Here is a 24,131-nt window from a genome sequence, read left to right on the forward strand (position 1 = left end):
AAGAGAGCAATAAGCCCAAGGACGGATGGGCGCCTCACTGCACAGACGACAGTCACGACACGCGCGGGTCTCGTGATCATTTGAGTACACGTCGACTTTGAGTCGTGAGCCGCGTTCCTGCCAGCTGCACCTTTCCCTCACCCTCCAAAACCTTCCTTGTACCAACTCTCATTCCATACCCCACCATGTCTGACAAGCTCAAGGAGTTCGTTGACATTCCCCAGCAGTTCGTTCGTGAGGGCAACCAGGTGTGTTTTCCGACTGCAAAGTCCGAAATGGCTCCTAAGCTGCATTTTCCAGTTCCTCATCAGGTGTACCAAGCCTTCGCACAAAGGTTCGTGTCGGGCGTAACCCTTTGCAACTTCTTGGATGTCTGACTGCTGTAAGCAGAGTTTATTCAGATCTCGAAGGCGGTCGCGATTGGTTTCGCGGTCATGGGCTTCATCGGCTACTTCGTCAAGCTTATCCACATCCCGATGTACGTGTCTGTAGCAGCGGGTTTTGGGTCTCATGCTGACTTCATGGGTATGAAGCAACAACATCTTAGTGTGCGTATTCAAACCATCATCGTCGTTCAATATATACTCAATAAATATCGTTGCAGAGGCGGCGCATGAGCTGCTCGCGGGTCGTTACATTCGTACTGTACATTCGGGGACTATTTATCTCTTCGTGCGCTTCCTCTCATTCCCACACATCATCTCGGCGTGCCTCAAGTCCGTGTCATCAAGACGCCTCGAAGTGCTCTGGCGACTACTCGGGTCATAGACGAGGACGATGCCGCCCATGAGGCTGGGTCCCAGACTTTTCCCAACGCCGCTGGAGATGAAACGCGTTTGGAATCCGTGCTGACCCCGGGGCGGGGTGTGGATTGAATGACGTTTCGTGGCCGGGTTAATCGTCTCGGGGGTGATTTGTGGTTGTGATCACAACACAGTGCGGTTCGTCTTCACACGATGGAGTCCGTTGGGTGCGTGGCGATGGGCGTGTCGACTCCATGGAAATCACTGAAATGCGGGAGTTGGACCTGTTCGTCGGGTGGGAGTCAACGGACGCTCTTCCGACGCTGTCCTGATCCCAACGAGGCTTCTGCCTCCACGTCGAGATCGAGCACCAGCCAGAGCTACTTCCTGCGAGCCGCGAACGAAAGGATGAGCACTGTGTGCAGACCGGGCAGCAGCACCGCCGACTACCCACCTTCTGGAAACCGAAGATGAGGAAGGCAGCGAGCGGAAGAGCGGCTTGTACCATGTAGCCGAGCACATTCATATCTTGTTTGAGGTCCATGATGCATGCCCTAAACGAACCACCTCAGTCGCCGGCGGGAGCAAAATGTGAACAGCTGACTTACGCTAAGGTCAAAGCAGCATATATGAGGAAGAGAGCAGCCTGTCAATGCAAAGTGAGAACCAGCAATGAAGCGTAGAGTATGTTCGGCTCACCCTGCACCACGGGGACAAGGACGGCTTGCGACGATCTGCCAACGGGAAATCCTTGATGATGTTCGCGCGGCCACGATACCATGCAGCAATCGTCGCCACTAGACGGAACCCATTAGCATGAGAATACTGGCAGTAGAAATAAAACATACACTCGAAACCGATGATGAGAGCAGGAAGACGCTACAAAATACAGGCACGGCAAACATCTCACTGTTGAGGAATGAGCTACCGCGATCGCTGGAGTAGGTCACTGCTTACAAGTTGCCATGCAGGAGACCGCAATAGAGCCCGTTCTTAACACCGACCCACTCAGGGTGCGTGCTTCCATACTACGAAGATGTCAGCTAATTACAGCCGGACGAAGATAAAAGTACGCACATATGCGGCGGAGACCGAGAATGCAATGAACGTGAGGTATGGGGGGACGATGATCTGATGATGTGTGAGGAGGAGGCCGTTGAGAACGAGAGGTCGACCTACAGCAACGAGTTTGATCCATCGAGGGACGCTCGCCAGTCGGGCCTCCTTCCATGGCTCAAGGAACGTTGTCCAGATCTATCGAGCTCGTCAGCTCGCGCACCAATATCACAGGTAGCAATGTACAGACCTGGAGCACCACGGCCAAACCAGCGACAACCGCCCTACATGCGCACGGCTTAAGTATCTAGTGAGCAGTGATCAAGGATGGCTGCCATACATGGTGGGGCCGCGTAGTTCATGGAAGCTTGGGCCAGACATAACGCATAGGGAGGATGTCGTTGGACTTCGTGCCCGCCATAAATACTGCGCGGATTTTGAGTACGAAGGTGCTTGGGAACGGTGTCCGAGGACTCACATCAAGCAGTAAATGACAGAATAAATTATCCAGGTAACACAAAAGTTGATGATCGTCGGGTGCCTTTTCGCAGTCTTGGAGAACAGGAAGGTGACGACGAGGAGGGGCAGCCCAATGTGGCCGCCGACGAGGTGAATGGCGAAAAAGACGGAGGTGAGGTCCGTCAAGTCCGGCGGCGGCGATTCTGCGACGAGACCGTAACTGGTTAGCTCGAAGGGGAACCAGCGAGCGGCCACTAGCTCCCTGGCCAGGGGGAATGGGAACGCACCTTTGAGAGCCGCAAGCACGGCCCGCGAGGAAACGGCGGTGTCCATGGCCGGTAAACGAAAGAGAAGGAGCTCAGACCCGTTGGAGATCAACTCCAGCGGTGCTGGACCCCCGCGCTGGGAAGGCAGTCCAGGAGCGGGCGTGCGAGAGAGCGGTGGGCCAGCAGCTGCCAGTGCTGCTGGGTCGGGAGCAGGGGCGGCTCACTGGGCGGGCAGGAGAGCGGGGTGGAGAGCGGCAGGCTTCATGAGGCCCGCGGGGGCGAAGATGAGAAGCCGAGAAGCGCGATGGGACTCGCCCCGGCCTGATAACTCTGATTCCTTCCCCGACGATCACAGCCCGCGGGCGGCGGGGCGATGGACCGCCCACGTCCAATTAAGAACTGCATCATCGAGGAGCCCGACGCCCGGTCATCCACACTGCCCGCCTGTCCGCGATGGCAGCCCCGGTCCTGGCCAGCGGCTCCGCCACCAGAGCCAGGGATCTGGTCCCACAGATAGCCTTCCGTCCTCACTTATGGCCAGGGCCGTAACCGCGTGGGGGCTCCTTGATAGGACGCTCAGTGCGCAGTGCCAAGGCTCCGGGATTGCAAACAATCTGACCGAAGGCGATACAGCATTAGTTGTGTGATTATAATCTCCCTATCTAAGTATGACGGTCCCACAGACTTCACCGAACCGGCGCTCCGCCGACCAAGAGCAGCCCAAACCGAGGAGGCGTTTTGACCAGTTCCAGCGCAGGCTCGAAACGCTGCTCGACAGAGGGCGTGCCCAGCAGAAGCAAAGCGGACGCCTTGCCCGTCTTGTTTGTCGTCGTCCGCTCGCCCTCACCCACGTGCGTCGGCAGCAGCTCAGACAGCAGGATTTGCGTCTTCGCCAGGTATTCCTGAACAGAGCTCTCGAGTCGCCTAAAGACCCTTCCGCGATCTGGACCATCAGATGTCAATAGCTGACGGCAACAGCTCGCAAACCGCACGAGCTCACTTCAGTCTGACGAGAAATTCGTGACGCGATCTCTTCGGAACTTTTCGCCCCATCAAGCCCCCATAGACCACTCAGCGCCCGGAGGAATACCAAATCCCACAACTGTTGCGCGGCACCGGAACCTGATGTGTACTCCAACCGTCCGAGAAGAAGGTCGATGAAACATCCAAGAGTCGTGCTGGCTTGGAATCGCCGCTGAGTGTTGTCCCGGGATACACCAAGATGTGCATCTCTGCTGCCAAGGACAGCAGAGCTTGAGTCAGGTAAGGGGATGGTCGACTGGTCGAACTGTCATCGCCTAAGTAGGAGTTAGTACACCCGAGTCATCAGAGATGGCAGAGGCCTACCTTTGGTATCGATGGTATCGAATTTCCCTGGGTATACCGCGCTGTTCTCCACGGCATCGAGAATCTGCATGACAGTGGCCTCTGCCATCGTTGCAACAGGGATGTATGCAAAGCAGTCAACCGCGCCTGGAGCACTGCACAAATATTGAGGTGGTGTGAACGAAGGATTGAGAGAAGGACAAACATTCCGCAGCGGACGAACTACACCCTGTCCTTGAGAAAAACTCAGAGGGTCCTCCAAGTTCTTGACAGATCCTCGCGAGAAATATAGCATGTTTGCAAGACGAATCTGTCGCAGGAAAGTAAGTTTGAGAGTCTCGTCCTTCAAATGTGGAACTATCGCGCACCGTCCACTTCCGCATTTGCATCCAGCATACGGCAGACGCTTTCCGAAAGCGCTTCTGCATCTTGTTGGTACGATGTTGACAACCGCGAGATCAAGTCACTGTCGCACAGCGAATTAGAACCAGCATCCAAGAATACAGAGAAGAACATACTGATCAGCCTGATCCGACTGCAGCATGAAGGACAAGTCCTCGTGCAGAGCAGTGGCATGACTCTCTAACGTTGTCAAGGCCGAATGGAGCAGCGGCGTCCGTCCGCTAAGTTGCTGCTGCAAGGAGGACTTGTATTTCGCGAACTGGGCGGAGGCGGATGCACCGTGGGCACTTGTTTGCAGCACAGAAGGGATGCTTGGGGCTTGGAAAAGGTGCTCAACGGGTTGAGTGTCTGGGCGTGTTTAGAGGAATGTCTCAATCGCTGTAATAGAGAGCTTACCGAATTGGTGCTCGTCTGCATGTTGATCGAGAGCATCCATGGTATCCTTCACAGAGACCTGGAATGAGCGTTCTATTGACGCTAAAGCCTCCTTCCAAACGGCGGCGGCTTGGTGTTGACTGGTTGAATCGACCATGGTTCGAATTTCAGACCGTTCTGAAGACTCCAGGTCCTCCGCAGCTTTAAGCCAAATCTGCAGGGAAGTACGAACGTCCCAGACTTCGCGGACGGTGTTCAAGCCGCAAACCAGTCTGCCATGACACTTCGCGTATCTTGAAGAGCCTTCTTGAACCAGCTTTCCAGCTTGTCCTCGAGGTGTGGCTGCAGAGCGGATGTTCCAACTGCGGTACCGTCGATGTACGGCTTGAAGGCCCGGATGCTTGGGGGTAACAGAAGGAGGTGGCTCGAGGAGGGAAGTGATGCGAGGAGGATTTGTGTCGAGAGCTGCAGTTCCGGCGGAAGAGACGGCGAACTGTCGGATGACGCTTGGAAGAAGTGCAACGCCTGTTGCATCAAGGAAGGCGACTCCGCACGACCGTAAGAGAAGACCACTCTTGCCGTGGCGATCGTAAGCGCGATAAGACTGAGTACATTTTCTGTCTTCTGCCTGGTTTCCCGCACGACGGACTTGCGATATCGTTGTGCAACCCTGCTAGTCGCTTTCGACGCACCCGGGCAGATGCATGAGAAGTAGAGGCGTTCCGGGTGAGCAGGGTCGCAAGGGTCTTCATACGTTGGGCCAGATAAATTGAGAGAGTCTCCGGAAGCGGTCGGGACTCCAGAACATGGAGCGTGAGTAACGTAGCACAGACTTCCTGCGTCCAAGTTGTTTTCAGTCACAGAATCTCGGCTTGTGCGAGTGATGCGTACCCCCGGACTGCTGCTCGCTTCTCGCAGCGAGAGAGTTGCCCTGTGAGATATCTGGGATCGGAAGGGAGTGATGGAGTCCCATTGGCGTTGCACAAGCGGCATTTGCTCCTGGAGGAAATTGACCCTTGTCATTGGCGCGAATGGAACGACATGTCAACTCACCATGACATCTATACCATACGTCTGCCAGGCCACATCCTCATCCTCTTGAGACAGTGCTCGATGTACCACCCTGGCCAGAAGCAGCAACCAAGCAGCGTTGAGGTAAGCCTTCTTCTCCATGAGCGCCACAGGTGCTCGGGAGCGTCCAGGAGGAGTTTGACGTGGGCAGACAGAGACTGGAGTGCCTGCAATGTTTGTCTGTAACAGCTTCAGATTTTGCAACATACCAAGGAGCATGCGACTCTCACCTTCACCGGTGACGGCCCGCTTGGGGGTCCGTGCGGGATTTATGGAGTGAACAGTCTCTCGCATCCCGTCCAATGCTTGAAGAACATGCTTCGAGGACTTAGCCAACGCCAGAATAGAAGTGGATGCCTCCAAGAGGTCTCGGTACCGTTCCCTGTACTTTCACGTACCCCTGAAAATCCCAGAACACGGAAGAAGACAAACAGACGTACCCGACCATGAGTCGAAGCTCCTCCTGCTTCCCGTCCGCATCCGCTCTACACGATTCAAGTGAATGACCACAACACGTTGAGCCTAGTGTGCTCACCGTAATCTTTGCTGCACTAACTTGACCTCAGAGATGGTGTGGCGAGCAAAGAGCTCATCTGGGTCCATATTTTCCAAGTTGTTGAACAAGTCCAACTTCTGTGTCGATGACGTCGACCGAGAGGACTGTCGAGTTACATTCGGAAGCAGTGTGTTTGCTTTCTTGGTGTTACTCGGATTCCATTTTGGCGGAGGGGCTCAGAAAACAATGTAGCATCTATAGCGCCCGAAGAAGGTGGCGGTTCATGGAGGATGTGCAACGAACGAGAGACGATGGGCAAAGGGAACTGCTGCTACCAGTTAGCGTGGTGTACAGCGCGTATGCCGAGCGTCTGCCTCAGCTTCTACTGATTGCAGGTAGAATCAACATAGCAGGAAGAGGAAGGAAAGTGGACTGGATAACAGGCGCTCTGGACTACCGGATATCTGGACCATTATCTGCTCGTACATACACACGATGGAGATATACTAATAGGTGGATCATGAAGACATTACGAGTGAGAGGCTATTCTACTGGCTCTCTGATGGGTGACCATCTCTTTCTTGCCTCGTCTTTGGAAGAAGACGCTGCGTGGTGCATCCGCGTCGATGGACCGGCTTGAAGGCGCGCGGTACCGTTTGAGGATCTAGGCGGTGCGGGAGAAGCGGAAGCTACTCTCTGGTCTAGTGCTTTGAGGGCCATTGCTCTGAATTAATGACTGTCAGGAAGTGTCCGTTACATCAGCGATAAACTGACCGTCGCCGCTCGGCCTCAGCGCGCGCCCCGCCGGGCACTGGCTATATCCCCCAGATTCGATATCGGCGCCGCCTGTAGGGATCAGATGAAGTTTTGTTGCCACGGTGTAGGCAGTGTTTGATACAAGGTGATGGGCCCACTATTTCAGAATAACGCGTACAGTTATGGAGCATGCGACGCGTGGAGGAAAGGATACGTACTGATGAATGGAGGGAACCAGCTAACGAAAGCGAAAGTTTCGCTCCGATCTCCGTAGGCGGGAATTCCACTCGAACCTCCAATTTTTTTCTTGTAGAATCGGAGCCAGATATAAGAGACCAACCATCCAACTGGATGACAATGAAGGGGACTTGGAAACCGACGATACACATGACAGTAGAAAACGTCACGTATGCCATTGGAAGGGTCTGGGATAAGATGTGAGTAAGAATATGAAGAAAAGGTTGCAACGCACCTTACCCGTGCTTTAAACACCCCATGACTTGAACCTGATGCTCCGGTATAATTTGCGTGAACGCGACTAGGATGCCGACTTGAAGGGCCATTTGCCCATGGTATGCTTGTCCGTACCTAAGACATGTGAACATGGGACGCAACCAAAACAAGATCATTACTCACAGGAATACAGGGAACCCAAGTACCATGTACTCCAGCCAGTTGACCACGAAAGCGATGATATTTGAGACAGTGATTGTGACGACGACGAACTTTGCGGTCTCCACCGCACCCCATAGCCGCTCTAGGTACCTCAGAGAGGGTGGGATCACAAGCATGTGAGAATCAACTACAACGGCTGGTCAGCGGAGCTGTGTAGAAACAAGCAACGGACGTGCCTCGACGATGGATGTCTCAACGAACGCGGAGTCAGGAAGACCCATGGGTAAATATACTCGATCCGGGTAGAAGAACAAGGTATGGCGCGACGAAGGTCTCATTTGCCGAGTAGTAGAGGAAGTAGTAGAGGGCGGTGAAAACCAAGGTTGCGGCGGTGAAGACTCGAGTTGCGAGCGGTGTTGAGGAGATGAACTGTATGGGCGCAAAGGAGAGAACAGCCATGGTGCGCAGCAGGGAGATCTTCAAATGGACATTCGTATCTGTCGGTGGCCAAACAATATGAGAGAGCTGCCCGGTGCAGAGAGTGTGTCGTCGGAAGTCGGAGTAGAGAGTACTTGTACTGACACGGTACTACGCGCGCAGTCAAGCTGGTGTGACAGCTATGGTCGCGCGGCTCGTGACATGTGACGCTGCGCTCTCCATGACTTGAACTGCCACCATCCCTTCCGGGTAATGTCCTCAGACTACGACTTCCGCCCGGGTGGCTCTCTCAAACTCAAGGGTGGGCTTAAGGGTGGTGGTGTTGTGAAGAAGTGAGTAGTCTTGAGTCGTGCATCGGTGATGGACGCCTGTCTCATCCAGGTTCTCAGGAAAAAGAAGTCGAAGTCGAAAGACAAGGCAGAGCCATCAATCCTGACGATGACAGGGTCAAGGCTCTCGAAAGAGCCATAAAGGAAGACGAGTCTATAGTTGACTCTCCGCCGGATAGTGGTCACAACTCCCCTGCTGTCGCGAGCTCCAGTAGCAGTGACAGAAAGACTGCGGCGGAGAAACGTTTTGAGGAAGTGCAGAGAAAGAGGGTACGGAATACATTGACAGTGCTAAAATGTATGCTGACTGGTAATATAGCTTGCGGATAGAGTGTCTAGGCTCGCCACGAAGACCCACAAGGATCGAGTGAACGAGTTCAATTCGAAGCTCGAAGCCCTCAGTGAGCACCACGATATCCCAAAGGTGGGCTAGAGCTTCGTAATCTTTTTCGCTACTTTGCTGATCATTCCTTCAGGTTGGACCGGGATAACACTTGCTGTACTTATGCGGAACGTTTACACATGTATCTCCACTGCGGTTATGCCGACGAGTCTCTCTAGTCCTCACCACGGTCCCTAAAGTGCCATGTGTGATTTTGCCTGTGCATACTGGGACTGAGATGATACCTGGGCTGCTATATATGAGATGTGGGTGCTGTTGAGGCGTGTTTGGTCGATAGATATGACGGACTACATAAGATGGCGGCATTTTAAACGTGACCACCCGCCGCGCCTGTCTGTGCCTCACCACAGCTCTCTTCCGTCCATGCACCTTCCCCGTCCTGTACCTATAGCATGAAGACTCCGGTACAAGAATCCTCTTCTGACAAAAAGGGCCACATGTGTCCTCCCTCCGATGCTGCTCATCCTTCAGACCGCTGGGAATCGTTGTTCGTTTATGGATTCATTTGCAAGTTCACGCAGCTACGCACGAAAGTCGAAGGGTTCCATTCGCCAATGGAGTACGCTTTTCTTTCTATGATATTCAAGGCGATTGACGCGACGTGGGGACATCAACAGCTTTGAAGATGCTTTGCTGTCGCCTGAGCCCAATCTCATCATGACCCAAATCCTTTCGCGGTTTGTGTTAAACCTCCGTCCCGGCACGCGAAATTTGAGGTGAGAATATCTTTACTGTTATGCTGGGCTTGCCGCACAGGCTCAGACGACGTGGCATACGTTGCAGCTCGGACATAATTTCTTCTACAGTGGCGGGGGTCGTTCAGGAGTACCTCAAGACATCAGAGAGGACTGTCTTCTGGGACGACGCGTCGAGGCAAAACTCAGACCCCTTTCAGGACATGCCCAATGGATTCTTTGCGGCCGAGTGGGATTTGAAGGTGTGTCCGCGCTTTTTTTGGTTATGTTCTGCGTGTAGTTCATCGTCACCCCATCCCTTGTTGAACGTTAGCTCAAAGTCTTGCGTCAATTGGTGGAACTACAATTATGCCATAGCCACGAGATCAAAGCCGTCATCGATAGGGCGTGGGGTGTTGTTCACAACAAGCACAAAAAGACAGAAGTCCCCCCGTACCTCCTCCGCCCGGAGACCCTCATAGTCAAGTGCGCTTGCAGTTGGTTCCTTTAGGCCAGGATAGGGAACGCAAACGTTACTGGGTAGTAGATGGTGAGCATTGTTTACCCTCCCTATATTGCCTCTTGGCGAGCGTGTTACGTCCCATGCGGTCAATGGCGGTATTAGCAGAACGACCTTTCTCTCCAATCTACGCCACTGCTACATCCAGCGGTTGGTTGCGTACTGGATGGGCCTGACATCACATCATCCAGATTCTCCTCGTGTTTACCTGTCCACAAATCCTTGGAAGATATCCGCGACATTTCAAACCGTGTCATCTTCGCGAGACGAGTTCATGGCCTTCCTCGAGACAGTGAAAGAAACCGCTTCATCTGAGCCTAAATTTGGCGAACGACGATCGAAACTGGAGATCGCACATTCAGCTTTACTCAAGGCTCTGCAAGAGCGCATAGAGGTCATAGACTCTGAGTTGATGGTAGGTGTCTATTCTCCTGCGACGTATCAGCTATCTCTAATTATTATGTGCCCACAGCGGATTCAACGAGCCCAAAAGAAAATTCAACAGCGCAACCTTCTCATTGCGTCTGCCGAACTCAGAGAGACACGAACTCGACGGAGGACAACACGACCTAACTACGTGTACATGAACAATCCCGAGAGTGATGTGAATTTTTTTCGACGAGATTTTGGATCCACGCTGAGGTCTCACATGTCACAGCTCGAAGCAGATGAATACACGTGCCAACAACCAGACGATGAAGACGAGGAGTACGAAGACACAGCTGGATTCGACGACGAGGTCGGCAAAGCTGCGTCCTCTCGCGGCGCAGATACACGCCGCTCCACGCGAACCAATGGCAACAGAGTTAAGGAGGAGTGGAGTGATTGGAGAGGCGAACGACGTTCGACGCGCCTCGGAGCACCTTCGGACACTGCACTCGACGAACCACCTCCAAAGCGAGCACGGACAGACGAGAGCGCTGCGAGTGGGGACCTTGACAACATTGCTCCTTCCAACGGGAAGAGTGGCAGTGGGCTGAAGATCAAAATCAACGGCGCGGCAGCCGTGAAGACGACCGAGACGGCAGTAGAGGCAATCGCGGGCAAGAAGAAGAGCAAATTCTGGTACTATGCCGTCGAACCTATACCTGGCGCAAAAGCACCTGTAGTCCCAGCTCCCTCCACCAATGCCCGACAATCGGGGGGAGATGCAGTAGACGCGTCGTCCGAAGGCCACAACGGTCACGGTGCTCGGTATCCGTCAACGACCCCGTCTGCCGCGGGATCCAATGCAGAGGAACCCTACGAGAAGAGCATTGGCGTTAGTCTATCACCTGCATCCGAAAGTATGGAGTCGTAACTTTTTATCGTCCCCGCGCGCCGTCTCTCTTATCCGTCTGTCGAGACGTTGTCGTTAAATCGCCTGACTCGGACGCATCTTTCGCACTCACCATGATTTCACAGCTAATCGCCACATATTCCCGTCCTGATGCATGTATAGCCTACACACAGTACTTAATTGTTTTCAATATCTCATGTTGGACCAAGCGATTTTGTGGTATACTTACACGACGGGCAACGGCCCAGCTTCGGAGCCCGAAAACGCGTAGAAAAAGCCTGTCAAAGGTGTCTTTTCTGCCGCCTTTTGTGCGCGTGTGAAAAAGGCAATAAAATGAGCGATTTTTCCGGGTGCTTTACGGGGTGCCGAAAAGGATCGATAAAGAGACCTTTGGTGCCCATTTCAATAACACGCGTTACTTATCACTCGTACTAACTTGTTTGTTACTCACATACTATACACGTTCTATTGCCCTTTAATGTGAATTCTATTGTCTTTGTTCTGAGCACAGTATTCTGTCGGGCCGAAGAATTCACCTAAAACGTCACCTTTCAGGATACTCTACGACACACACAAACTTGACATAAAGTTTCGCCTTTCCCACCCTTTTTCTCCCCTGGAAAAATACCCCCCGAAAATGACAACTTTGACGGGCTTTTTCTACGCGTTTTTGGGCTCCGAAGCTGGGCCGTTGCCCGTCGTGTTAGTAAGGTACCCCAGCACAGACTCGACGACGTCACATGACCTCCCCGTGTCACGCTTAGGCCAGTTTGGCGGGGGAAAGACGCTTAAAATCGAATAACAACTTGGGGATTCCTCGTACGGCCAAAGTGCTTTATACATTGTATGCTAAGAAGAGTGCCTTAGAATATGTATAGAGCAGATTTCGCGAAATGTCCATAGCAGTGGAGTTATAAGCCCAGATGTGTGCTTTGCGTGCGTTTTTGGTCGTCTAAGCGAGGCCCGGCTATCTCGGGCCCAAATTGCGAGCGCGCGCTAGTTGCCCTGCCTGTGCAAGTTGACGCGGTCCCGGGCACGGTGAAGCCGCGCGCAGTAGGGAAAATGAAGCGCAAAGCGAGGGCAATTTCGCGCGCTTAGAACGCCGTGAATGCTCGTGCCTCCAAGAAAGCGAGGAATGACCCTGACTCAGAAAACCATTCGCCGGATCTGGCAAGCATTGAAAGCTTGGGCTGCCGTGACAACTCGCCGGTCTCGCCCCCACCACAACCGCGCATGGTGAGCCCAGCGTCGATATTGGAGATGAGGGACTCCCGCTTACACTTGTGCAAAGATCAGGTCAAGATGCGAACAAACATTCACGGAAATTCGTCAACCCACTTGGCCCGGCACGATTCGGCGCCTCTCCATCTCCTGGAAGCGCCAAGCATGCGCCGATAAGCAGACTTATCCGTAACGAGCACGTGATGAGTCACAGGAATCACACGTCGTCGAGTCTGTGCTGGGGGTACCTTACATGGGCATGTTGCTTGAGCCGACGGGCCAACGCGGGCCGGCCTCATAACCGTCTCGACTAAGCGCCTAAGACAGCTGGAAACTTACTCTCCTCCCCCTCCCCCTCACCCACTTCCGCTTACTTTATGCTCGCGCACCCCTCAAAGAATGCGATCTTCAGCAAACTGTGCTCCTGCCGCTTCTATGGCCACCCCAACGCAAAACGGGCTTCACGGAGCTCTACGACTTCCTTACGCGCCTTGGCCACCACATCCCCCATCAAGCCTACGTCCTCGGACGACGTCGACCTCATAGCATTTTTCGACCAGCCCAACACATCCCAAAAATCAGTCGAACATACAGGTCTTTTTGGCCATCGGGCTCTCACCCATCCACGGTCTTTCATCGCCCTTGCCGACTCTACCCTACACCGAGCCAAACTCCTTGCTGGGAGAATCTTGCGCGCACGTCAGTCGCAGGATGAGCTATTCAAGGTCGTGAAGAACCTCGACAGGCTCAGTGATATGCTTTGCGGTGTTATAGACCTCGCGGAGTTATTGAGGAACGCGCACCCGGATCCTGCGTGGATCCAGAGTGCTGAAGAGGTGTATGAGAAGCTTTGCGAATTCATGAACGTGTTGAATACGGACGTAAACTTGTACGAGGTATGGTGACTCACCGTCAACTCGGTTCATCTCTCGCTTACGTCGTGATCGTAAGGTCCTGCGCGATGTCCTAGCAGACGAACAGCTGGTCAAGTCACTTAGTCCGGAAGCTCACGCAACTGCTATTATATTTTGGCGCGACTTCGAGAAGTCAGGCATCGACCTTCCCCCAGCTCAACGAGAACGCTTTGTGTCGTTGTCTACACAAATTCTGGTTGCCGGCCGGCAATTTCTCAACGAGACGGCTACTCTTAGACCACCGGCTAAAATCAAGTGGTCGGAACTTCAAGGTCTGAAAGATTTGGGTATGGGCGCACGACTGCGTCTGCAAGCACAGGTGACCAAGCGCGACCTCCTTGTATATCCCGGCTCTCTCCAAGCTCAGATGGTTATGCGCTCGGCGCCTGCAGAAGAGCCTAGGAGAAAGGTCTACATCGCGTCGAATTCGAGCACTCAAGACCAAATACGGACATTGGAACATCTTCTCCAGATGCGCGGGGAGCTGGCCCAGCTTGTTGGCAAGAAGAGTTATGCTCACATGACGCTGTCTGACAAAATGGCCAAGAGTCCAGGTAATGTTCTCGTCTACTGATACCTTGACATCACTAACATCCGCGCAGAAAACGTCCAACATTTCTTGGATTCATTACTCGACCACACGCGACCTCACGCAGAGCGTGCAATCCAGACTCTCAGCACTCGGAAACAGCTCCATCTCAATACCGCCCACTTGCCAACCATCCAGGCCTGGGATCGTGACTACTACTGCCCACCCGAGCCCCCTGCCTCTCCAGTCTTCTTGCCGACACTGACTGTCGGAACTGTATTCATGGCCCTGTCTCGCCTCTTTCAAGCTCTGTATGGGGTATCGCTGCGGGTCGCCGACACCCCACCTAGTGAATCGTGGCATCCCGACGTGCGCAAGCTGGAAGTTATTGACGAAGACTCAGGAGTGTTAGGATGGATCTACACGGATCTGATCGCTCGTGTCGGAAAGCCCGGAGGTGCTGCTCACTACACAGTCCGATGTTCGCGCCGGACCGACGATGACGACGAAGATGGAGATTGGGAGGATGCCAGTCCCTCTTCCAAAGCCATCGCCCGAATGTCAGAAGAGTTCGAGAAGGAGAAACGTTTTCGGTTGCCACATCGCAAACACGTCCTTCAACTACCCGTTGTGGTGCTTCTATGTGAATTCACGCCACCCACGCTTGGTTGTGGCCCGACTGTCCTCGAGTGGCATGACGTTCTGACCCTGTTTCACGAAATGGGACACGCGATGCACTGTGAGAATTGATCTCATATTTTGATCGTTATGGATGCTGACTGCTTCGTTAGCCATGATAGGATGTACGGAATACCAGAACGTCTCAGGAACTCGTTGCGCTACCGACTTCGTGGAACTTCCTTCGATTCTCATGGAGCATTTTCTCAACTCGCCTCATGTTCTGTCGTTATTTGACCGCCACGGAACTTCCCCCATCCACGGGTCAAGCGATTATCATGAAGATCCATGTCTGTCTATTGACACTTACACCCAAATCCTCCTTGCCACCCTCGACCAAATCTATCACTCTCCAATCGCAGTCACCCAAGACTTCGATTCCTCCCACCTCCTCGCAGATCTCTTTGAGGCGCGGGGGGTCATTCCCTATGTCCCTGGCACCTCGTGGCAAACCCAGTTCGGGCACTTATTTGGCTATGGGGCAACGTACTACTCGTACCTTTTTGACCGCGCAATCGCCTCGCAGGTCTGGAGGGGGCTTTTTTCTTCTGATCCGCTCAGCCGATCTCTTGGAGAACGATACAAAGACGGTGTTCTACGATACGGTGGCGGCAAGGATCCTTGGACTATGGTAGCATCTTTACTAGACGTACCTGAGCTCGGTGAAGGGGGCGCCTGGGCTATGGCTGAAGTCGGCCGTTGGAAGATTAGAGACGATATATCCTCCGGCAGACGTCTGTAGCTGTGATTACCACCAAATCGTACGCTTCCACTCGCTCGCTCACTGTGAGATTCCACTTGTCCGCAAGTAACTTGCACGAAGACATGGAATAGCAGTGCCGAGATCATTTGTTCTCGCGTTGAAGGCAGTGACGGTCACTCTCTTCTCCAGTGCCATGGGTTTCCTTCTCCAGAACAAGGTCGGTCTTTGCACGCGCTCATCATGGACGATGGCCTGGGAATCGTAAATACAGGAGGAACACGAGCGGCCTATCGACGAGGAGGGTATGCAGCATGCTCATCACCAGGTTTACGAGGAAGGGTCAGCGGGTTCTCTGAGTGCAGGATCCATGGGTAGCGCCGCTGCCATGTAGGTGAGTATTGTTCACCGATCCCTCATCTGGGCGCGATTTCTCACCAAAGAGGAGAAAGGTGTTGAGACAGTTCATCTCCGGCGCCGGCGGATCACAGACCCAGCTGATCAGCCTCGCAATGGCGAGGGCGTCCAAGTTTTTTGACAAGTCGGGCGGAGCAGCTTCCGGCAACAAGCAAGACGCCGTCAATGGTGCTGCTATGACCATCATGAAACTATTAGTGCAGTCCAAGTTCAGCGGCACTTCGGATGGGAGTAACAGTGGTGGACTGGGGAGTCTGATGGGTTTGGTGAGTCATGGTTCCTTTCGGACATCCGTTCCAAGTTTACGCAAGTTATGAAGGCGGCCAAGTTCATGTGATAAGGATGAAGATGGTCGGTCACTGCCTACGACGAGTTGCTTATCTACGTAGATATCTCCAGTTGATGTCACTCGAGCACTTGTTACTTGGAAGGTAATTATTGCGCGAAAGATAGGCACGTTGAAGGCGGCAGAGTAGGTGCATTTCAGGCTCGCTCAGCAGAAGTCGAAGATATCACCGGCGCGGGCCCACTCTCCCGGATTCTCGATCCGTTGGTGCATCAAGGAGAGCCGCGCTCGACGGCGAGCCTGGTAAGTATGACTATCGCCTAGGCGGTCGTATAGTCATAAAACTATCATCATGCTCACGGCGAACAGTGGGAAAACAGGGTAATAACTTAAAAGTCGGAACTTACAACGTTCTCAATGTCCTAGCTAGATCGGCTTGATACTCGGCTTACTCGACCGGTACCACAACCTGACTTTGTCAAGAATGAGTATGGCGGAAGCCTCGATGTTATGAGGCCGATTGGAAATAACGCTCCCTGCACGAGCTTGAGCCTTTTACGGTTCAGCCACGCATCGGGCTTCTTCCTGGTGATATTCCGCGACACGGAGAGTCAGAAAATTGTCGCAAGTCGGCACGCGAACCCGCTGGATTCCGCTGGAAGACTTCGGCGGCCACTCTCATCTCCCTGAGCACGCATTGGTCCGGCAGGCACGCATACGTTCGGGTCTACTCGCTTCGTGTACATCTACTTATCCGATACCCCTGCCACAAGTTGCTTCCCCCTATCTCGCGCTCTTGATCCCTTCGCCGTTGTCTCGCAACTAGTATCTCGTTATCATGTATGGATCTCACCAATGCGCAATACAACGTGTCGTTGTGCCTACTTAGGTGGTTTAGGAGACGTGCAGCACGAATTCGAGACTTCACACGTGCCATGGACTGAACCAGTCGAGGCGACGAGTTCCATGAACTATGATTCTAAGGAGTGCCAGGTCTCCAGGATCGATAGAGATTAATACCATTTGAGCACCCCTGTCGTGTGTAAACGTGCAGTGGGCCCAAGTAGTTGATCGAACAACAGAACTACTCAACCCCGGCCTGAGACGAGGCGGGAATGAAGGGGCAGCAGGGACCACAGAAAAATGGCTGGGGCCGGGGCTGCTGAGTCGCTCTCTGCGCGCGCTTACTTCATGTAAGATTTCCTGTCAAAACTGCATCACCAGCATGAAGCTTCATCGCAACTCTATCATAGCCACTATCGTTCAAGGGCCAATCCACCGTAACAAATCGTATTCCTGTGCCCTGACTAGATCTTATACAAACATCGCTCGGAATGGTCCTCGTACTTTCCCCGTGAGCATGATTCGGCCGTACTTGCCGAAGAAAGCGGTCAGGAATGATCGCTATGGGAAACGTACACGACTCACAATATTCACTTGACGCTGAGGCGCTAGTACCGGAATTGATTGTACGTCCTCGTCTTCGCAATCTTCATGATCTCCAGAGCGGCGTGGTTGATAGCCTTCTGCATTTCACTTATGCCAATGCGGCACGCGACACAAAGGTCATAGGCCTCGTTGCAGGCGAAGAAGCGGATGTCCTCTGGGCTAGGTCGGGTATCCCATTCAACCTTGGACGAGGCCTAGTGCAGAGTGAGTGAATCATCACTACTAGACATACAATCGTCGACTCACTCGAACTGCGGCGGCGGCCCCAAACGCATAGATGTTGTATCCCACGTTCCCCCCATAGATCGAGTTATAGATTGTTTGGTAAGCGGCCACATCAACCGACGGGTTATCGTACTTGACCTGAATTAATGTCAGTCACGTTGTCGACGTAAGCAGAGGAAGTCTTACCTTGTGGTTATATAAGTATGCCTTGGCGAGCTGGTTGCGTACGCGTCGGGTTATTTCGTCGGCGCTGTCCTCGTCCATCATGCTCAGGGTGCGGGGAAAGTGGGTGTGACAGGTACGCATGACCTCAAAGCAATGCGCCACCATCTGGTCCAAAATCGGAGCGTGACGGCTCACAGGCATGTAGGACCGAATTTCCTTCATATCCACTGCCAATTGGAACGCCGCGCAATGGACATACTCCGCCACTTTATCGTTCATCATGGTAAATGCATCACTGAGGAGATTATGCCATTCGTTCTGGAATTTATGCAGGTCTTCGGCGGGCCCTTTATCGATGACGAGGAAGAGTTGGAAGTCGCTGTCGTTGAGTTTTCTCAAAAGTTCAGAAACAGGAAGAGGAGTGTGTGGAGCAGCCATGGCCGTCGAGAGCGGGGGGTGAAGGGGGATGAGGTGGAGGAGGGCCCATTCGCCCAAGTTTTGAGACATGGAGCTTTGTCGCAAACATGACCACACACAACGCTTCTGCGCCCTTGTATATTGTTTCCCATCTTCTGTATTGTTCTTGAGCTCCGGAACTTTTACAGCGCGAGCAACAACATCAGCGGAAAATCTTGAACTTTGTGCTACGGGCCCCAGCACGAAGAAGGCCTAGAAGTCTCGTAGTCATATAATCAGATCGGAACCTAAGCGTGCCAGTCAGCGTAGTGAATACTAATGGGACAAAAATCTCCCGAGAGATGAGAGATTACTCTTGAGCGAGAGAGACGGCTGACGTCTCAACACGTCTATGGTTCCGACCCAGAAGCCACAATCTGAGCATCCCAAGCAAGTGGTGGCATGTTCCATGTGGTACCCTTCATGATGACTGGTTTCGATATGTGGGTCCATGGGAACGCTCACCGCATTCGAAGTTGTTCGCCTTTGTTCTATTGTTGGGACCGTTTGAGTCTTTGGATATCATGGGCGTTAGAGACACAAAGCAGATCAAAGAAGCCACACATACATGTTCTAATTTGTGAAGGCATGAGAACGGGGCGCGCTGCATGGGGCGAAACATGGGGGTATAGACGACAATCCCAAGACGGGGCGCTGGCGAACTTGAGTGTAAGACACGCGGACTCACGCGATCGACAAGCTGTGGCTGAGGATAGGACGGGCGGGGCCAATCTTGGGGCTGGTGGTAGAGGAGAAGGCCTGATCCAGATACGCCAAGACGGAAGGGGAGCGACGCCTCGACGGATGGAATAATAGCGGAGATACTTGGCGTTACAGATGCACGAGCAGCGCATGCAGCCCTGCCACACCGGCACTGGCGTCGCGCCTTGGTCGGGGGACCTTCAGAGGGGACGCGGCGTATGTGGAAGGTCTGCCTAGGGGAGACTAGTAGGGACGCGGCGAGTTTGCGCCTGGTTTCGAGAACGTGTGTGAAGTCGCGAGCCCGTCAAGTTGCTCCCTGTTGATCGCAGCATGAGCGAATTACAAACGCGCTTGACGTCAACGACTACCTAGCTTTCATAAGAACTGCCAGACTCACCCAGCTGTCAACCGAGGTTCCGAGAGTGAGCAAGAGCGTCGAAGAAACAGATCGAGCGCCGAAAATATGGGACTTAGTGGATAATAGAGCTATTAAACACGAATTGAATGGAATGGGGCTCCATCACCTGTAGATCGTAGAAAGCAGAGACGAATCCGATTGTCGATCGCGGACATTCAGGCGATACATTTCACGGCTTTGTGATTTGCACCAAATCGTACGCTTCTGCTCGCTCGGTCACTGTGGAATCTCAAGTAACTGCACGAAGACATTGAATAGCAGTGCCGAGATCGCTTGTTAATAAGTAGACGTCACTTACAAATCCGAGACGCTTCTGTACACTTGGACACGTTGAGATACACTCCTTCATACCAATAGAGTGGCCTCAAATGATGAGGACGATGATGTATATATGACATAACGATACATATTACTTGAGATGCGGCAATGTACAGGACAAGAATAGGTATACAGAGCCTGATAGCAAGGAAAGCGGAGGACAGCGAATAAGATAGCAATATATCAAGAGGCGCGAGGAGCATAGCATGTGGCGGAATCACGAGGTTGAGGGTATGGGAGCTATCGTACCAGAGACTGCACTTTCCACACCGCCAATAGCCAATGTAGACTTATGATGGTCGCTGCGAGAAGCGCATTCCCATGAGTCGTCGAAAGAGGGAAGATACGAGGTGTCTAGAAAACTGTCCCAATTCGACTCCGTTGAGAACGAACATCCGAATGGAAGGCCGACAGGATGGCTGAAGGGAGTTGAAAGCGGAGTGTCGACCTCACTACATGTCCTGGACGAGACTGAAGACGACCTAGATCGCGGATAGGGGCAGAAAATATCCGGCGCGGAAGGAGGCTGGGGAATTGGTGGGTTCTTGGGTACACGTTTGGGGAGACGTCTCTTTGGTTGACTTGAATGAGAAGGGGGAGCCGACGCAGCTTCAGCTGCCTCCTTTGTTGCGTTGCTGGGAAGACCCATCGCCTGGCTTGGTCGCCGCACGGATCGCCGTTCGGTGGTGTCGAAGACTTGACGAACGGCGCGAGCTTTGCGGGCACTGCTGCGGATGAGGGCAGGGTGAGGAGCTTGATGACACCGCGTAGTGAAGGGATACGCGGATCGTCCTCGTTGTCCAGTGCCTGAGGACAACAGTTGCTCTCCACTGATGGCCAAATTCGCAAAGGCTTCTGTCAGCGACGACATATCTATGGAGGGATGCCGTTTGTCGGAACAGTCCTTGGCGGGGTGAACCCGCATCCAGGGAGTTTGCAGATCTCTGGCTCCAACGTTGACGGAAAAGGGGGGTTCGATCGGGGGGTAGAACGCTGGAAACGCGTGTGGTGGCGCAATGAAAGTCGAAAAGGGGCACCGCGCGGCGCATTTTTCGGTCGATGCTCTGCCGTTCGCGATCCCACGGACGGTCTATTGGAAGAAGGTCAGCCCGAGACTTGACTAGAAAACAATGCCCACGTACGGCTTCAACTGATGCCTCGCCGTCTTCAGTAAACAAGGATCCTACCAGATCATCCTCCAGCTCAACGGTAAGAGGGTCTTGTTGGGGTCGTTTGGGCTGCTGGCCCTCTTGTTTAGCCCTGTTCCGACGGTTCTGGAACTGCGAACGGATAGGTTTGTGGCTGCACAAAATTTTGTAAAAGCGACTCTAACTCACCCACACCTCGATTTGGCGTACTGTCATACTGCACTTCGCAGCCAGATCGCACTTTTTCAGTCGTGTAGGGTACCAGTTCTGTGCGAAAAAGCGTTGGAGGATTGGAACAGCGTCCTACGAAAACCCATGTTATTCCCTTCAACCAAATCGACCAATCCGAAATGGCACCTACATGATTGAAAGGTCGTTTGGTGGCGTTTGATGCACCACGAGTAGCTCGATGAAGCCGCTGTGCGCGCACGAATCGCGGGGCGAAATTGTAGAGAATGTACGATGACCAGCGAGCAATTAGCTTGCAGCGGAGTTCGTCCAGCCTGGACCACACGAGAGCGGAATTTGTCGGGTCACAATGGGGGATAGGACTCCCAGCCATCGATCCAGTCGCTGGTTCAGCTGGGCGTCGCAGGCTGTCGTAAAATCCGCAGCGGCGGCCTGAACGATGGCAGATATCCGACGAGCATACCGCTCATCCACCCCAAGTGAAGTCAGTTGAGGTGCGAGGGACTGCAAGTCATGGTGAAGAGGGGTGCGAGGGGTTGTCGAGGCGAGGTGGGGCGAGCGGGGAACGTCGTTGGTAGTAGAGGGTAGCTTGCTCGGAGAATACTTGTTTGCGGCGGCCAATGCAGAGGAACGGATGCGTTGGAGTATTGAGATTTGTGGACGTGTTGTCAGTAGCATGTCGACGGACAGAAGCGTAGAGGAGTTTCAGGAGGGAGCAGTCTGGAGACGACGACGCACGACCGTCTAGTAGTGGTTTGTGTGATACAAAGGCTCACCACAATGGGCGTCTACATCAGGCAGACGCGTGTCAAACAATGGGCGAGGACGACGTGAGAAAGCCCGGAGTCACCGGCCTCCCGTGACCGACTTTCGTGCTTGCACGTGGGCAACCCGCGACCTGTACGCCGACATCCTGTGCGCACCGTCAACGAACCGGGGTTGTCTCGGCTCCGAACTCCCAGAGGCCACATGAGCGCACGCGAGCTATGACATGTCCCATGGAGGCGAATACACGACGGGCAATGCAGGATTCCACACACACACAGAGGCGGACAAAACCTGGTAGATATTACGAAGGTATGGGAGGGCGCCGGTGACTCCGGGCTTTCTCACGTCGTCCTCGCCCATTGTTTGACACGCGTCTGCCTGATGTAGACGCCCATTGTGGTGAGCCTTTGTATCACACAAACCACTACTAGACGGTCGTGCGTCGTCGTCTCCAGACTGCTCCCTCCTGAAACTCCTCTACGCTTCTGTCCGTCGACATGCTACTGACAACACGTCCACAAATCTCAATACTCCAACGCATCCGTTCCTCTGCATTGGCCGCCGCAAACAAGTATTCTCCGAGCAAGCTACCCTCTACTACCAACGACGTTCCCCGCTCGCCCCACCTCGCCTCGACAACCCCTCGCACCCCTCTTCACCATGACTTGCAGTCCCTCGCACCTCAACTGACTTCACTTGGGGTGGATGAGCGGTATGCTCGTCGGATATCTGCCATCGTTCAGGCCGCCGCTGCGGATTTTACGACAGCCTGCGACGCCCAGCTGAACCAGCGACTGGATCGATGGCTGGGAGTCCTATCCCCCCATTGTGACCCGACAAATTCCGCTCTCGTGTGGTCCAGGCTGGACGAACTCCGCTGCAAGCTAATTGCTCGCTGGTCATCGTACATTCTCTACAATTTCGCCCCGCGATTCGTGCGCGCACAGCGGCTTCATCGAGCTACTCGTGGTGCATCAAACGCCACCAAACGACCTTTCAATCATGTAGGTGCCATTTCGGATTGGTCGATTTGGTTGAAGGGAATAACATGGGTTTCGTAGGACGCTGTTCCAATCCTCCAACGCTTTTTCGCACAGAACTGGTACCCTACACGACTGAAAAAGTGCGATCTGGCTGCGAAGTGCAGTATGACAGTACGCCAAATCGAGGTGTGGGTGAGTTAGAGTCGCTTTTACAAAATTTTGTGCAGCCACAAACCTATCCGTTCGCAGTTCCAGAACCGTCGGAACAGGGCTAAACAAGAGGGCCAGCAGCCCAAACGACCCCAACAAGACCCTCTTACCGTTGAGCTGGAGGATGATCTGGTAGGATCCTTGTTTACTGAAGACGGCGAGGCATCAGTTGAAGCCGTACGTGGGCATTGTTTTCTAGTCAAGTCTCGGGCTGACCTTCTTCCAATAGACCGTCCGTGGGATCGCGAACGGCAGAGCATCGACCGAAAAATGCGCCGCGCGGTGCCCCTTTTCGACTTTCATTGCGCCACCACACGCGTTTCCAGCGTTCTACCCCCCGATCGAACCCCCCTTTTCCGTCAACGTTGGAGCCAGAGATCTGCAAACTCCCTGGATGCGGGTTCACCCCGCCAAGGACTGTTCCGACAAACGGCATCCCTCCATAGATATGTCGTCGCTGACAGAAGCCTTTGCGAATTTGGCCATCAGTGGAGAGCAACTGTTGTCCTCAGGCACTGGACAACGAGGACGATCCGCGTATCCCTTCACTACGCGGTGTCATCAAGCTCCTCACCCTGCCCTCATCCGCAGCAGTGCCCGCAAAGCTCGCGCCGTTCGTCAAGTCTTCGACACCACCGAACGGCGATCCGTGCGGCGACCAAGCCAGGCGATGGGTCTTCCCAGCAACGCAACAAAGGAGGCAGCTGAAGCTGCGTCGGCTCCCCCTTCTCATTCAAGTCAACCAAAGAGACGTCTCCCCAAACGTGTACCCAAGAACCCACCAATTCCCCAGCCTCCTTCCGCGCCGGATATTTTCTGCCCCTATCCGCGATCTAGGTCGTCTTCAGTCTCGTCCAGGACATGTAGTGAGGTCGACACTCCGCTTTCAACTCCCTTCAGCCATCCTGTCGGCCTTCCATTCGGATGTTCGTTCTCAACGGAGTCGAATTGGGACAGTTTTCTAGACACCTCGTATCTTCCCTCTTTCGACGACTCATGGGAATGCGCTTCTCGCAGCGACCATCATAAGTCTACATTGGCTATTGGCGGTGTGGAAAGTGCAGTCTCTGGTACGATAGCTCCCATACCCTCAACCTCGTGATTCCGCCACATGCTATGCTCCTCGCGCCTCTTGATATATTGCTAT

The 24,131-nt window shown here is 53.6% G+C and overlaps 7 protein-coding genes across 7 annotated transcripts; 3 read left to right on the plus strand and 4 right to left on the minus strand.

Annotated features, from left to right (window-relative positions):
* Window positions 1–185: 185 nt before the first annotated feature.
* On the plus strand, window positions 186–617 carry BXZ73DRAFT_96717 (secE/sec61-gamma protein; the record flags this gene model as incomplete). The annotated part of the gene is made up of 5 exons (XM_048027141.1): window positions 186–248; window positions 301–334; window positions 391–478; window positions 534–548; window positions 605–617. The coding sequence occupies 5 exons, from the start codon at window positions 186–188 to the stop codon at window positions 615–617; spliced, it is 213 nt and encodes a 70-aa protein (XP_047882585.1).
* Window positions 618–949: 332 nt separating this feature from the next.
* Window positions 950–2,591, minus strand: BXZ73DRAFT_96718 (uncharacterized protein; the record flags this gene model as incomplete). Its single annotated transcript, XM_048027142.1, has 12 exons — window positions 950–1,027; window positions 1,100–1,123; window positions 1,198–1,297; window positions 1,352–1,389; window positions 1,443–1,540; window positions 1,594–1,652; window positions 1,701–1,771; window positions 1,821–1,874; window positions 1,923–1,997; window positions 2,050–2,083; window positions 2,278–2,461; window positions 2,546–2,591. The coding sequence occupies 12 exons, from the start codon at window positions 2,589–2,591 to the stop codon at window positions 950–952; spliced, it is 861 nt and encodes a 286-aa protein (XP_047882586.1).
* Window positions 2,592–3,210: 619 nt separating this feature from the next.
* Window positions 3,211–6,914, minus strand: BXZ73DRAFT_87170 (uncharacterized protein; the record flags this gene model as incomplete). Its single annotated transcript, XM_048024453.1, has 14 exons — window positions 3,211–3,448; window positions 3,517–3,719; window positions 3,743–3,822; window positions 4,056–4,160; window positions 4,219–4,316; window positions 4,369–4,600; window positions 4,649–4,867; window positions 4,912–5,275; window positions 5,320–5,463; window positions 5,519–5,626; window positions 5,681–6,080; window positions 6,139–6,183; window positions 6,234–6,358; window positions 6,747–6,914. The coding sequence occupies 14 exons, from the start codon at window positions 6,912–6,914 to the stop codon at window positions 3,211–3,213; spliced, it is 2,529 nt and encodes an 842-aa protein (XP_047882587.1).
* A 439-nt stretch (window positions 6,915–7,353) lies between these two features.
* On the minus strand, window positions 7,354–8,024 carry BXZ73DRAFT_96720 (uncharacterized protein; the record flags this gene model as incomplete). The annotated part of the gene is made up of 4 exons (XM_048027143.1): window positions 7,354–7,375; window positions 7,428–7,538; window positions 7,587–7,707; window positions 7,859–8,024. 4 exons carry the CDS (start codon window positions 8,022–8,024, stop codon window positions 7,354–7,356), a joined length of 420 nt encoding a protein of 139 aa, XP_047882588.1.
* Window positions 8,025–8,873: 849 nt separating this feature from the next.
* Window positions 8,874–11,229, plus strand: BXZ73DRAFT_87172 (uncharacterized protein; the record flags this gene model as incomplete). Its single annotated transcript, XM_048024454.1, has 9 exons — window positions 8,874–8,892; window positions 9,147–9,294; window positions 9,353–9,451; window positions 9,519–9,672; window positions 9,744–9,822; window positions 9,849–9,959; window positions 10,121–10,344; window positions 10,402–10,533; window positions 10,588–11,229. 9 exons carry the CDS (start codon window positions 8,874–8,876, stop codon window positions 11,227–11,229), a joined length of 1,608 nt encoding a protein of 535 aa, XP_047882589.1.
* Window positions 11,230–12,806: 1,577 nt separating this feature from the next.
* BXZ73DRAFT_39873 (mitochondrial intermediate peptidase) lies at window positions 12,807–15,292 on the plus strand (the record flags this gene model as incomplete). The annotated part of the gene is made up of 4 exons (XM_048018467.1): window positions 12,807–13,325; window positions 13,381–13,897; window positions 13,946–14,611; window positions 14,664–15,292. The coding sequence occupies 4 exons, from the start codon at window positions 12,807–12,809 to the stop codon at window positions 15,290–15,292; spliced, it is 2,331 nt and encodes a 776-aa protein (XP_047882590.1).
* Window positions 15,293–17,404: 2,112 nt separating this feature from the next.
* On the minus strand, window positions 17,405–18,299 carry BXZ73DRAFT_96724 (uncharacterized protein; the record flags this gene model as incomplete). The annotated part of the gene is made up of 3 exons (XM_048027144.1): window positions 17,405–17,596; window positions 17,649–17,765; window positions 17,814–18,299. The coding sequence occupies 3 exons, from the start codon at window positions 18,297–18,299 to the stop codon at window positions 17,405–17,407; spliced, it is 795 nt and encodes a 264-aa protein (XP_047882591.1).
* Between the last annotated feature and the right edge of the window lie 5,832 nt (window positions 18,300–24,131).

The sequence above is a fragment of the Epithele typhae genome (assembly GCF_022376455.1).
Source record: "Epithele typhae strain CBS 203.58 chromosome Unknown BXZ73scaffold_3, whole genome shotgun sequence".
Classification (NCBI taxonomy): domain Eukaryota; kingdom Fungi; phylum Basidiomycota; class Agaricomycetes; order Polyporales; family Epitheliaceae; genus Epithele; species Epithele typhae.